Raw genomic sequence first — 13,990 nt, 5'->3', positions numbered from 1 at the left:
GTCCCCGCACCGCCGCTGCTTCTCCCTGTACACGGATGAAAACATCTGGTGTCTGGGGGGAGGAAGGGGGGGAGCAGCCAATGGCAGACGGGGACCGGCCTCCCTAGCGTCACCCGTCCCCGCATGCCCCCCACCGTACCCCCTAAGCTCCAGCTTCCTTGTTTCTATGTATGTCCCCCTATGCTACTGAAGATATCTAGTTGTATCACTAAAATGACTCCCCTAATGTAAGTTGCCTGTCCAGTGTGTAACCATACAATGCAGCTTCACACTGCTCTCCTTGGCCTCCTGCTTGTGACTGATATATTTCTCCTTGTCAGTTCTAACAAACACAATCCCATGGAGATCAGTGTGAAGCTAGATGTCATAAAAATACACTAGACTGTTCGGCCTATATAGTATAAGGGTTCATTCACACGTCCGTAGTGTATTGCGGATCCGCAATACACCCGGCCAGCACCCCCATAGAACTGCCTATTCTTGTCCGGACAAGAATAGGACATGTTCTAACCGGAAGATCGGGGCCGCGCTCCGGAAATGCGGATGCGGAGAGCACATATTGTGCTCTCCGCATCCATTCCGTCCCTATAGAGAATGAATGGGTCCGCACCCATTCCGCGGAATTGCGGAACGGATGCGGACCACACTTGCGGACATGTGAATGGAGCCTAACACAGAGGTCAGTGACCGGCTGCAGTGGTAACACAATGAAAACGTGACATTAACCCTGTAGTCAGGTAAACAGAGCCTGACCGGGTAAACTGGAGAGACATCGTTGGAACTGCAAAGTAAATGCTGCTTTATTTTTCAGGCTATTCTCCAGCATTGTCCAGTTTCCTAAAACCCTTAAATAATAGCCTATGCTGCATTATAGAGAAAAAAAACGATTGGAGCGCTTGTGTAAGCTGCAGTCAGAGACCACAACTCTGTCCTAATAGAGCTAACCTAAAGACAAGACAAGCAACAAGAACTGAGGAAAAGAAATCAGAAGTAAGCGTCATCTATAGCTCCTGACATATCAGATTTTTGATCTTGCAACCATGTATTTACTTCAAACAATGATATTATATGTTTTACAATAAAATTACTATAAACTTACGTGAAGCTTTTTACGAATTGCATCAAGTTTATCTGTAGCTCCTTTAAGATCATCATTGGCTTGAGACAGGGCTCTGCGTTTGGGCTCAACATCACAATATACCTGAAAAACAGAAAACAAAACAAAGACTTTTGCATTTAATATTTCATCTGATGACATTTTATTGTCTAAAGAAAAAAGTTGTTACCATATTAGGCTACATTCACATTGATAGTGAAGTCATTTATTGGTTGCAATAAATAAAGTCTCTCTTTACTGAATAGATGATGGGAGTGGTAGTATATAGCAGCAATAAGATACAGTTCCAAGGTATATAGCAGAATAGTCTTTTTCCACTAGCTGTATATAGTCAGTAGTAATAATGGTAGTAATCCTCCCCGAGTCTCACTCTAACCACACTTTGCAATCTTATATTAGATAACCACAAGCATGCATTTCCATTCTCATTAACTCATTCTGCAATTACCAGGCTGTGGGGTGCAGATCTTAGATATAGATGGCCAGTCCATCCCAAAAGTGTGGTGGGTGCCAAAGCTATATACCCTTTCCAGAAGCAGTAAAGACTTATTACCATAAACGTGCAGTACCTAACTGTCTTTACAGGCACGGTCTTTGATGTGGCTCTCAACCATCAGAAAATATGTCTGTTCTCTTTCCCTCAGGCTCAGTTCACACCTGAGCGTTCTGAAAGGAGCGCTCTGTATGCGCGATTGTACGGACGTTTACAAGCGCGCATACAGAGACAAGTGTGCACACAGTGTCGCGCGTTCCCGAAAGTCTATGTACGGGAACGCGCGACAAGCGCCCAAAAAAACGCTCCTGTACTTGTGTGAGCGTCGGGCGTTTTACAGCGCGATCGTACGCGCTGTAAAACGCCCAGGTGAGAACCATTCCCATAGGGAAGCATTGGTTTCTCCTTGTTGAGCGTTTTACAGCGCGTAGGAACGCGCTGTAAAACGCTCAGGTGTGAACTGAGCCTCAAGGGTATACTCTCATACACACGACCATGTTTTTTTTTTGTCAGCATTCGATCTGCATTTTTTGCGGGTCGGATGTGGACCCATTCACTTCAATGTGCTGTCCTCATCCGCATGTCTGTTCCACGGTCCCGCATAAAAATATTAATTTTGTCCGTAATGCTCCATCCCTTACAGTACTAGTGAGGCACCAGATCATGTGTGGCTAATGGCCAATACAGATAATTTATATAAATAGTAGCAAGGACTATGTAAAAATGATCACTGATCTCATGGTGCACAAGTACATTTAGGGGCTACAATCAGGGGGTAATAGGAAGGGACACAATTACCTCGTAGTATTTCACAATATTAATGACCCAAGCACAGAGACCAGCTGCTGCAAATGACTTTAAGCGAACCAGGTCTGGGTTAAATTCCGGGTTCTTCAGATGCTGCTCCTTTACCACTTTCAAACAATTATCATGAATATGCTCCTTGTCGTATTTGACTAATGCTTGCAAAAAGTCGTCAACCTATATTGATAAAAAGAAACATAAGCATACACACTCAAACTAGAGCCAAATAAAGAGAGAAAAATGTTTGCACACTCCTGCATTAGGCTACTTTCACACGGCGGGAACAGCCTGCCGGACCCGGGCTGCCGCTAGCGCTCCGGCCCCATTGACTATAATGGGGGCCGGCCGGAGGTCCGTCCGCAGCATGGCAAACATGCCGAGAGGCGGCCGGAATAAAACTACACTAGGCTGCCGCTAGTGTGAAAGTAGCCTTAAAGGGTTTGTGCCACTAATATACTGTAAAGGTATCCGGTCCAACAGATATCACGTTTGTCATGAGGAAGGACCCACATTTCTCTGAGGTCTGAAACGCGTTGACTGTTTCATGTACACCTGTACGGATTTTAATTAGCTGGAATAAAGTTTTTCATTTTTTCACCGGAGAGAGCCGGATATTCTTCTCTTTCTTAACAGATATTACTGGTATATCACTTTCCCCAAATACACCATTAATCAAAACTGCCTTATTCTAAAATTATTAGCCGCCTACCATTGCACCCTGTGGCAAATCAGTTTCGATTTTCCATTGCTGTTGGTTATGTCCTATCGTGTAGCCTTGCAATACAGGACGCACATGCTCACTGCACTTCTTTTCCGTTCCTTAGGCAGGGTGCTGAATCTCCTTAAAGAGACCAGTCCTGTATGGAGAATTACTGGAAGTACTCCATGGTATGGAGGCTTATTGGCAATGTTGCACAGGAAACGAATATGCAAAATGGTATCTCGCAAGAAAGAGACCCATCTCACCAGCATGACCTATTGGAAGTGGCTCCCTACGAGTCAAGATCTGACTTCCCAACAAGCCTTGGGATTGGACAAGGGAAAATAGCCAAGCCAGATGTCCATCTGTAGACAGCTGTTTTGGGGAACTTGCTCCTCACTTTCCTTCCCTTCAATAACCACTAAGTGCAGTGTCAGTTATGGATGGACAGGCAGATATATAGTAGACAGATAGATAAACATAAGGATGAATTTTGCTGTAACAAAAGGGGCAACGGTCTGTGCTTAAAAACCGACATGTGAATTGCACACTGCCGTGGGAATTAGGCCTTACTTGACAAATAGCAAAACTGATAGATGAATGCAGCAAAATAAAACAAGACCTTTATGGCTGATGATAGTTATCTTACACATATCTGTTGATACATACTGGTGTTTGCACACTTGCTGCTGTCCACAGAAGGCCACCTGCTCACAATGAAGGTGAACACACATAAGATTTATTAATGTGTTTCTGTACCAAAGGATTTGGGTGTGGATTAGATCTGGTTTTGCCGCATGACCTCACCCTTCACTGGGAAAGGGTGAAATCCGGAGCTGAAATAGCTAAACACAGCTATAAAAGTAATTGACACGCTGTGGATTTTAAAATCCACACTGCAGGTCAATTTCCACATGGAAAATATCTGCAAAGTGAATTTTTAATCCCATACACTTTGCTGGTACTGTACTACGCTACTGTTTTTCTGCACGAAAATCTGCGCTGAAAGACTGCACGTAATCCGCATCTCGTGCAGGTGGCCTAAAGCTGATTTTAAAGGTCATCAGTTTGTAGATAACATTACCTTTCCCATTAATGCCTTGCATGCTTTCCAGCTCCGATCTTTAGGTATCCTCCCTCGGGGAGCCAGCAACACCATTACAGCAGCGGTAACATTTATCACCGCAGATGGTGGGTTTGGAAAGGTTTTAAGCTCAGTAAGGTTTACCTGTGAAGACAAGAAAATATGTTGTTAGTATTCAGGCATTTGTAGTGCTAAATAGTAATGTATGATGCCATTAATGTGTTGGTAAGTAGGTACTTCAACTCTAGATATATATATAAAGATCACCTTGATACTTGTGTAAACATTATACTGGATACTGTTGCCTTAATGGGATTTAAATTGCAGTTTTCAATAAAAACACCATTTGCAGGGAAAAAGTATTACTACATACTAGAAGTATCGAAAATATTTAGCCAAACCAATGTGAAATATCATATACAGGGAATTCCAAATGTATTGATTCATGTAATAGAGGAATATATGTTTAAAAAAACTGTTAAAATGCTGTTTGTAATGTGTATATTAAACTGTATTGACTGTGCTCGTTTTTAGGGACTCTGCCCATTTTATCTTTTATGTTCTTGTATTACTCTTGACTTTTTATGGTATATTTATCCTCCCTTTTACAGAGGACAAGTGATTTTTGTAATCTATGTCTATAGGGGTCTCAGACTAGTGTCACGGCAGTGTTGCGGTCTCGGTGTGGTGCGCCTTGACACGTTGCCGTGCATGCCGTTGCCAGGGGCAACGTGTTGTTATTGGCATGTGTGTGATCTGCTCATTTTTCCCCTGTTCCTTCCCTGGCTGGTGAGTTAGGGGTTAACCACCTGGCTGGGTGTCGTCATTAGATGCTTCTTATACCTGTGGCTGGAGGCCAGGAGTCAGTTGTACTCCAGCCTTGGTGTGTGCTGGAGTTATGCTCCTGGTCTGGATCTACCATCTTCCAGTGTGAGGGCCACCTAGTGGAACATCAATGTCATCCCGATGTTTCCCCGTGTCACCTTCCCTTCCTATTATGTTTCTATGTGTGGTGTTGTTTGTATGGGTTGGTGTTTGATGTCTAGTCGTTGTTACATGTCTGCTGGTGTTTGTTGTCCAGCATGTTTGCTAGAAATTCCCCAGTCTATCTGTTGAGGCCTCCGGAAGGGGGTGTCATGGTTGCCCGGAGGGGGAACCACTAGTCAGTGTGCAGTTCTGTCGGAAGCTGCCATGCATTCTGTCCGCATGGTGCTCCGGTTGCCGTTGTTGCCACGGCAGGTAAGTGCGTATTGCTTCTGGGCTCTTACCTGCCGATTCAGTAGCTGTTCATTGCCTGTCCCTTTCCTTAGAGCTAGGCCGGTGAGACTCCTGTTCATCCATGTCTGGGATGAACAGGTCGTCCCAGCCCTTTCTCTACTTGAGGGATTATCAGGGTGACTCGGGGTCCAGGTCCGCTCATACGGTGTGATGAGTCAGGGCGAGGATTAGGGAAGCTCTAGGGGGTGTCCTGCTCCCTTATCCTATTTCCCAGGCCTAGTTGCTATCCCGTCTGCTTCTCATTGTACAGTGGGAGATTTCCCCCACTTCCCACTAGTGACTTTCTTCTATACTGTATATGTACTTATTTTCCATATTTGTAAACTGCCGTACTGACTATTATTTTCCCGATTATTGCTAGCAAATATCCCTATATGACATGGCCCGATAAATGTGGATCTTTTAAAATATGATACCCGAAAATCTTTGGTGGGGGAGAGGTTCCGTGTTTTATTTTATTTTTTGTCATTATACCATTTGAGTACAAGCAAAATTTCTATATCTCCCTTTCTATGTCACTCAACATGCCCACCATATCCTAGTAATTTTTTTTTTTTTTAGCTCACATAATTTCTCCTCTCTCTATATGAGCAGTATTATAGATCAGGACAATGATCATCTCATGACCCTTGACACATTGGTGCAGCCTTATATATTTTTTCAATGATCATCTCTAGTTTAATTTGCTTCCTTTCAGTTTGATCTTGAAATTGAGGTGCACCTTCAATAGTTGCTGACCAAACACTTGTTTGGCTAACGGCAATTTCTCCCGACTCCCCCATACATATACATGCTTAGTGAGCATGTATGTGTTTTTACTGGGGAGAGAGGAGAAAGCCTCTACCGTAGAGAGAGCAAAAGGATCCGGTCTTAAAATATAAAAGACCTGAATTGTCTCTCCCCTATCACCTGTCTGGGAAGATTCGGGAGCTCCCCATACACATTGGATTGTAGGCCAGCCCCACCAAAAATGGCGGCTTCGGCCAATAATAATCTAATGTTTATGGTGACTTTAGCACAAAGACCTAAAAAAAAAATAATTAGGAGGTCACTGGGCATGGTCTGAAAACAATAAAAAAAACACCACTCACATGGTTGGCACATCCCAGTTCCAGAGCTACAGCTTCCATCCCCACCACTTCCTGTCCCCCCACACCAGCACATAGCTACTGCCTGTCAATGGCCTCAGCAGTGACATGGCAGGAATATCACATGAGGAAAACTGGCTTTTGTCCCATGGTCGTTTTTGCCTTTCTCTTGATCTACATGGCAGGATAACAGGTTGAACTGGAGGGACCTAGGATTTTTTTAACCTTACTATCTTGCCATGTTATAATGAGGTGTAATTTCAAAGAAAGTTTTGAACAAATAACTGAAAACAGGACCTGACTGGTCACTCTTGGCACCAGTATTCACGGGTGTGCCCAGTACAGCTCTGCTCTTGACACTAATATACATTTTACATCAGAGTTCCATCCATATATACTTCATATTTGTCTTATAATTACTTATTAAATACCAATAAAAGGTTTACAAGAACCACAGAAAATACTGTAAAAATGTACATAATCTTTGTTTAACCTAATGGACATTGATGTAGATATTTATTTTTCTTCTGCCATGTAAGATATATTATTGGAGTGTGTGTTCTTACATGTGAGCGCTATTCAAACACAGATATGTGACATCTTCAAATACATAGCTGAAACCTAAAAAATGTAATTTGCATTTTGGCAACAAAATTTACAGCCACAATTTTCGCCAAGTATGTGGTACAGGAAATGCTCTATGAATGATGACTCCCTGAGGAGCAAAAGAAAAGAGTTCTCTTTGCATGGGAAGATACAATTGAATACTTGTAAAACATCAGTTAGACGTCTTTAAACCCCACACATTATCTTGTCAGACGTAGTTAAATCACAGTTCCTACTGAGATGCAAACCATGTTGTTTACTTCGAAAGCACAAGTTATACCAACCATCACATTAAAAATCATCTGCTCGGTGCATATTTTACATGCCTAAAACTTCAGACCTAAGAATCCGTAATGAACAAGCGTTGAATAAATATATAAGGATGCAGTGTAAAAACTAAACAATATATTATTTTGACCAAATTAAATGCTTGCTGATAATGACCAGTCCACCACAGTCATGGTTAAAGAGAGTGTCCATGGTTGGAAAAACATGGCTGCCTTCTTCCAAATACAATGCCACACTTGTCCACAGGTTATGTGTGTTATTGCAGCTCGGCCCCATTCACTTCAACAGAGCTGAGTTGCGATACCAGAGAAAAATGTTTTTGGAATGCCGGATAATCCTTTCAAACAGTCCCTTCCTATGGCTTCATAATGTGCTATAATGCAATATTAGGATTATGATGATCCTATTCTTAAGGCCTCTTTCACACAGGCGAGATTTCCGAGCGGATATAATGCGTGAGGTGAACGCATCGAACCCGCACTGAATCCGGACCCATTCATTTCTATGGGGCTGTGCACATCAGCGGTGATTTTCACGCATCACTTGTGCGCTGCGTGAAAATCGCAGCATGCTCTATTTTGTGCGTTTTTCACACAAAACACAGGCCCCATAGAAGTGAATGGGGCTGTGTGAAAATCGCAAGCAAGTGCGGATGCGGTGCGATTTTCACGCATGGTTACTAGGAGATGATCGGGGTGGGGACCCGATCATTATTATTTTCCCTTATAACATGGTTATAAGGGAAAATAATTGCATTCTTAATACAGAATGCAAAGTAAAATAGGGCTGAAGGGGTTAAAAAAAAAAGAAGTAAAAATAATTTAACTCCCCTTAATCCACTTGTTCGCGCAGCCCGGCTTCTCTTTTTTTCTTCTTCTTTGCTGCGCAGGAGGAAAAGGACCTGTGGTGACGTCACTGTGCTCATCACATGGTCCATCACATGATCCAGGTGAGTTAAATTATTATTATTATTTTTTTTAACCCCTTCAGCCCTATTTTACTAAGCAATCTGTATTAAGAATGCTATTATTTTCCCTTATAAACCATGTTATAAGGGAAAATAATAAAATCTACACAACACCTAACCCGAAGAAGAAGTTCAGGTTTGGGTACCAAACATGCTGATTTTTCTCACGCGCGTGCAAAACGCATTAAAAAAATTTGCACTCGCGCGGAAAAATCGCGCATTTTCCCGTGACGCACCCGCATCTTATCCGGCCCAAATCCATGACGCCCGTGTGAAAGAGGCCTAAGAATGATGGCCAAGAGTGTAAAAAAATCCACTCGTGTTAAAGAGACCCTGAATAAAAAAATAAAAAAGAAGCACTGGTGTAAAATCTCTTACAGTACATTTGGCTATGGGAATAAAAAAAATTATTAAACTTTTAGATGGAGTGAGCTCTATGCCATTAATTACCTTATTAAGGGTATGCAGAGCTTCAGTAGCCGCAACTAAAGCTGGTTCAGCTTTCATCAGGTCATCCTCACAATCCTTCTGCTTCACAGACACCTCTAATTGTATTGATGCTACCTAAAATGCAAAAAAATTTATATATATATATATACACACACACACACACACACATAAATATGTTACCAGACATTAACATTAACCTCTAGATTCGATTAGGATCATTATTTTTAACAAGCAGAGCAAATCATCTATCTTAAAGGACAATATATGTTTGATGAGAAGCCCAATTATTTCATTGGGCAGTGCTCCTCCTTATAGAACACAAGAAAACATGGATTTTTCTCTGATAGTTTTTGTTTTTTTGGCTTGTATATTTTAACTAATGAAGGAATGTAGCTCTAGTTTGGATGAGTCAAAACTAACCCTGTTCGTATTGGTATTGGTAATTTTATGTAGTTCACTTTGTACTGCAAATCTGAAAACTGCTAATGAAATGCACTGCCTCTGATGACAGCAACTGGATGGCTCCCACAAGCCTATATGGCTTTTAGATAAGGATCTCCGAATGAAAGAAGCTAGATCCTTCAGACAAGTGAGGTGAATACAATCATTTCATTTTCTAGGTTCTTAATAGAAGCTACACATTAAAATGAGCTCTCTATTGTCCCATCAAATCAGTCTAAGAGCCGACAGGTGAGAAAATACGGTGAAGTGTTGGAAAGACACTGCTACATGCCCCACGATGACAATTCTTCACAACATCTCCATCCCTGGAGAGAGACTTGTTGAAAGTGGTTTGTCTACAAAAGGTGTACTTTGTGCTGAGTGTTCCTTGGCATCTCTAAATGACTGCATTACACTGACCTTTTGCTCCTCAGCATCAGCAATGGTCTTTTCCTGGCTCACTTTCTCTGTCTGAAGCCCTATTTTAGCTATTAAAGCTTCAGCATCTTGGTTTCTCTGTTTCAATTCTGCTTCTTGTGAGGCAAGTTTAGCTTTTAGGTCTTCTACCTGCAGAAAAAAAGAAAATAGTTTCAGATTTTTTTTTTTTTTTAACGTCAGGCCAATGTCTATATTACATTTGTATTGTTGCATTGGCATTTGATAAGATAGAACTTGGTGTCTACTATTATTATTAACCTAATTTACTGTCAAAATCTGCACTGAACCTTTCCTGGCATCTCTATTTTATGGTTCAATAAAACTTTATTAGAAAAATAAAAGCCAAATCAGCATACAAGTGACATACCAAACAAGAGGTGCAAGAACAGATATACCGTAATAAAAGAAATCCACAGTATGGAAATTCAAGAAAATTGTATGAAGTATCTGCAAGTAAGGTATGCTTACAATGAACAAAAAAGAAAAGAAAAAAAGTACATACAGATAAACTAAAGACACACACAAAAACATAAAAGACAAAATGGGACAGGGTAATATACCTCTACGGAAACAAAAGACAAAGAGGCGAAAAAAAGAGAGCACATAGGCAAAAAATGCAGGCGCAAGTAAGGCCTCTTTCACACTTGCGTTGTCCGGATCTGGCATGTACTCCACTTGCCGGAATTACACGCCGGATCCGGAAAAACGCAAGTGTACTGAAAGCATTTGAAGACGGAGCCGTCTTCAAAATGCGTTCAGTGTTACTATGGCACCCAGGACGCTATTAAAGTCCTGGTTGCCATAGTAGGAGCGTGGAGCGGGGGAGCTGTATACTTACAGTCCGTGCGGCTCCCGGGGCGCTCCAGAATGACGTCAGAGCGCCCCATGCGCATGGATGACGTGATCCATGTGATCACATGATCCATGCGCTTGGGGCGCCCTGACGTCACTCTGGAGCGCCTGGGGAGCCGCACGGACGGTAAGTATACTGCTCCCCCGCTCCCCTTTACCATGGCTGCCAGGACTTTAGCGTCCCGGCAGCCAGGGTAACCATTCAGAAAAAGCTAAACGTCGGGTCCGGCAATGCGCCGAAACGACGTTTAGCTTAAGGCCGGATCCGGATCAATGCCTTTCAATGGGCATTAATTCCGGACCCGGCCTTGCGGCAAGTGTTCAGGATTTTTGGCCGGAGCAAAAAGCGCAGCATGCTGCGGTATTTTCTCCGGCCAAAAAACGTTCCGTTCCGGAACTGAAGACATCCTGATGCATCCTGAACGGATTTCACTCCATTCAGAATGCATTAGGATAAAACTGATCAGGATTCTTCCGGCATAGAGCCCCGACGACGGAACTCTATGCCGGAAGAAAAGAACGCAAGTGTGAAAGAGCCCTTAGGAATATTCAACCAAAATGGAGAGATAGAGTAATCTGTATGGTGCCCATAAGGTACCTAATCTTGAACATAGCAACCAAACTTAGGGGAGCTACTAAAATATGTCCAAGGTAACCACTTCATATGAAAGGAGTAAGAGTCAGATCCAACAGAGGGATAATTCCACTTTTTACCTACGAATGATGCTGAAAATAAAAGGCTGAACTTTCTGGATAATGGAAATGTGGGTTTTGAGGGCTTGAGGGGGAAACAGAACCCCTTATAGATTTATAGACCTGTAGGAAGGCACAAGGGACCATCGTTGATGGTTCATAGATGTCACCAAGGTACCTGGCCTCGCTGAAGTAGGAGCCAGGTGTGTCAGTGGCAGTAGGTGGTTGACATGTTTTGTTATACAGTATAGCTGTGAATAGCTGATCCGGGACAGCTCTTACTGGGAGTAGTTATAGTGTTGGGTGGGTGACTACTCCCCTCGTCCCAGGGCAAGTTTTGACTGGCCTATAGAACAGCCAGCAGTGTCAGGTGAGGTGGGAGTGGTTTCCTCTCTGACAGTGGAGCGCTGTGTAGGATCAGAGTCTAAGCTGGAGTTGCAGTACCTGAAAGACCGAGGTCAAAGCGAGGTCCACGTACGTCCCGTGGGATTACGGTACTGCGTAAATACCATACCTGTGTTGTGCTATAAATACTGGACTTTGTTATTTCTTTAGGCTGGCTGGAGCAAGTCGGTTTTTTAAGCATCTCATCTTAATGATCCGTGAAACATGTATGAGACACAGATAACATCCGTGTTGCATCCATGGCTTTCACTGAACCATTTCCACCATGTTTTTTTTTTATTTTGTATTTATGGTGTTCACAATATACTAAAAATGACATGGCATATTCAGTGCAAGCGATACAAAATCTATGTAGTTTTTATCTTATTTTACATTTAAAAAGATAAAAATCTTTAAAAAAAAATACAATATATTTTCTTTGCATTGCCATATTCTGACAGCCATTACTTTTCTGTCCACGCAAGGACTGGGAAAGGTGGTGGTGGTGATTAGAATTTTTGATATTGCCGTTTAAAAAAAAAAAAGTAAAACCTTTATTTATTATATTTATTTTTTTCACTGTAATTTTTTTTGTCCCCTTAGGGAACGTGAAGATGTGATCCTCTGATGTATTGTACCATACCAAAGCCAAATTTCCTCACACTTCGTGGTAAATAATTCTTCCTAAAATGGTCTCTGAAAATAAAAAAAAGATACTCCCCTCATCCACTTAATCGTGGAGAGGCCGTCTGATCCATCTTGATTGAAAAAAAACCCACCAAAGGACCTGCAGCAAGTGTGATGATGTCACCAAGAGATCATGCTTGCCGCAGGTCCTTTGGCTGCTTTTCTTCAATCAAGATGGGAGCAGACGACCTCCCCACGATCAAGTGGATGAGGGAAGTATAATTTTTTTTGTTTTTGTTAAACCATGGATTAACCCCCTGAGTCTCCAATGCCACGATCAGCGTTGAACGTGGCATCTGAGAGGTTAAATGACGGGGGGCAGTGTGATCGCCATTCCCCATCATTGCGCCCGCTCCATACAATGAAAAGCGATTCATGAAGTAATTCATAACGAATTGAATTTCTGGAGGAAGTTCGGTGAAGCTGCTGAATCGAATTTTTCAAAACTTCACTCATCTCTAATGGTGTCTTAGTAAACCACTTATCAGTGCCACTTGCTCACTAATGATTAGTGGTCGCTGAGGTTTGTATACAATACATGGCCGTAAATCATAAGGGGGAACTCGTCATTTCTAAGGTGACCCCCTCTTTGATCTGTCATGTAATCTTGTTCCTTATGTTAACATTAAAATTATTAATAAAAATTAAGTCAATATTACAGTAACCTCACATCTACAAGCTCGCTATATTCTTTCTTAAGGTACGACCGCATGGTCAGGTTTCTGCATGCAGTTTTGGAAGCTAAAATCAGGAGTGGATCATAAAAGATGAGAAAGTATGAAGGACAGATTTGACTTCTCCTCTTGTGATTTTGGCACCAAAAACTACAACAGGAAACCTGACAGTGTAGCCATACCCTTATTGGTGGCAATTAGTGATGAGCAAAGTGTTAAAAAATATGATTCGGCTGCTTCGCCGGATTTTACAAAAAATTAAACTTTGTGACAAATTTCTTAGTAACGAACCACATTTCTTTGTAAGTAGTGGGTGCGATTTCGCCACTCCCTGTCATTGTACCTCTCAGATGCCACGTTCATACATGAGTAATAACAGAGTAAAATAAAAAAAATTAAAATACTTACTTGCTCCATTTGCTCGCGACGGACCGGCCATCGCCATCTTGCTTGAATGTCTGGCGCAAAATCTCGCACTGCCTGAGATGATGTCATCACGCCGGCCGGCGCGGTGACATCATACATCACCACGCGCGGGATTTTGGCCGAGATCTTCAGATGGCGGCGGCCAGCCCGTCGCGAGCAAATGGATCAGGTATTATTTTTTTGTTTTTACACTATTTCAGTTTAAATCGATTCGCTACCGCGAAGCACGAGGAAATTCAGCATCGTGGCAAATCGAATTTTTCCTGACTTCGATTCGCTCATCACTAGTGGCAACGATACAGTTTTGTTCTGTTTGGTATACTAGTTTACATAGGCAAAATTTTTTATATTTTCCTTTTACCACCTGAAAAGTCTAGTATTACTTTGTAAGTTCATGATAAGCTATGGTAAGAACAAAAATGACAATTTAGTTAGAAGAAAAAAAAAGAATTTACGTGTGAAATGTAAGAGGCTGGGTACACACAGCAGTGCACATGGCAACACAGTTACTCAAAATAAT

The 13,990-nt window shown here is 42.1% G+C and overlaps 1 protein-coding gene across 1 annotated transcript in view; it reads right to left on the bottom strand.

Annotated features, from left to right (window-relative positions):
• The window catches only part of DNAH11 (dynein axonemal heavy chain 11), a 303,358-nt gene that overhangs the window by 80,726 nt on the left and 208,642 nt on the right, over positions 1-13,990 (bottom strand). The window contains exons 58-62 of the mRNA XM_040433722.1: positions 9,737-9,883; positions 8,876-8,989; positions 4,199-4,342; positions 2,409-2,591; positions 1,100-1,201 (exon numbers count right to left, since the gene is read on the bottom strand). Coding sequence (XP_040289656.1) covers positions 1,100-1,201; positions 2,409-2,591; positions 4,199-4,342; positions 8,876-8,989; positions 9,737-9,883 — 690 coding nt within the window. The remainder of the gene's footprint in view (positions 1-1,099; positions 1,202-2,408; positions 2,592-4,198; positions 4,343-8,875; positions 8,990-9,736; positions 9,884-13,990) is intronic.

The sequence above is a fragment of the Bufo bufo genome, chromosome 5 (genome assembly GCF_905171765.1).
Source record: "Bufo bufo chromosome 5, aBufBuf1.1, whole genome shotgun sequence".
Classification (NCBI taxonomy): Eukaryota; Metazoa; Chordata; class Amphibia; order Anura; family Bufonidae; genus Bufo; species Bufo bufo.
This window is presented reverse-complemented; position numbering and strand designations above follow the sequence as displayed.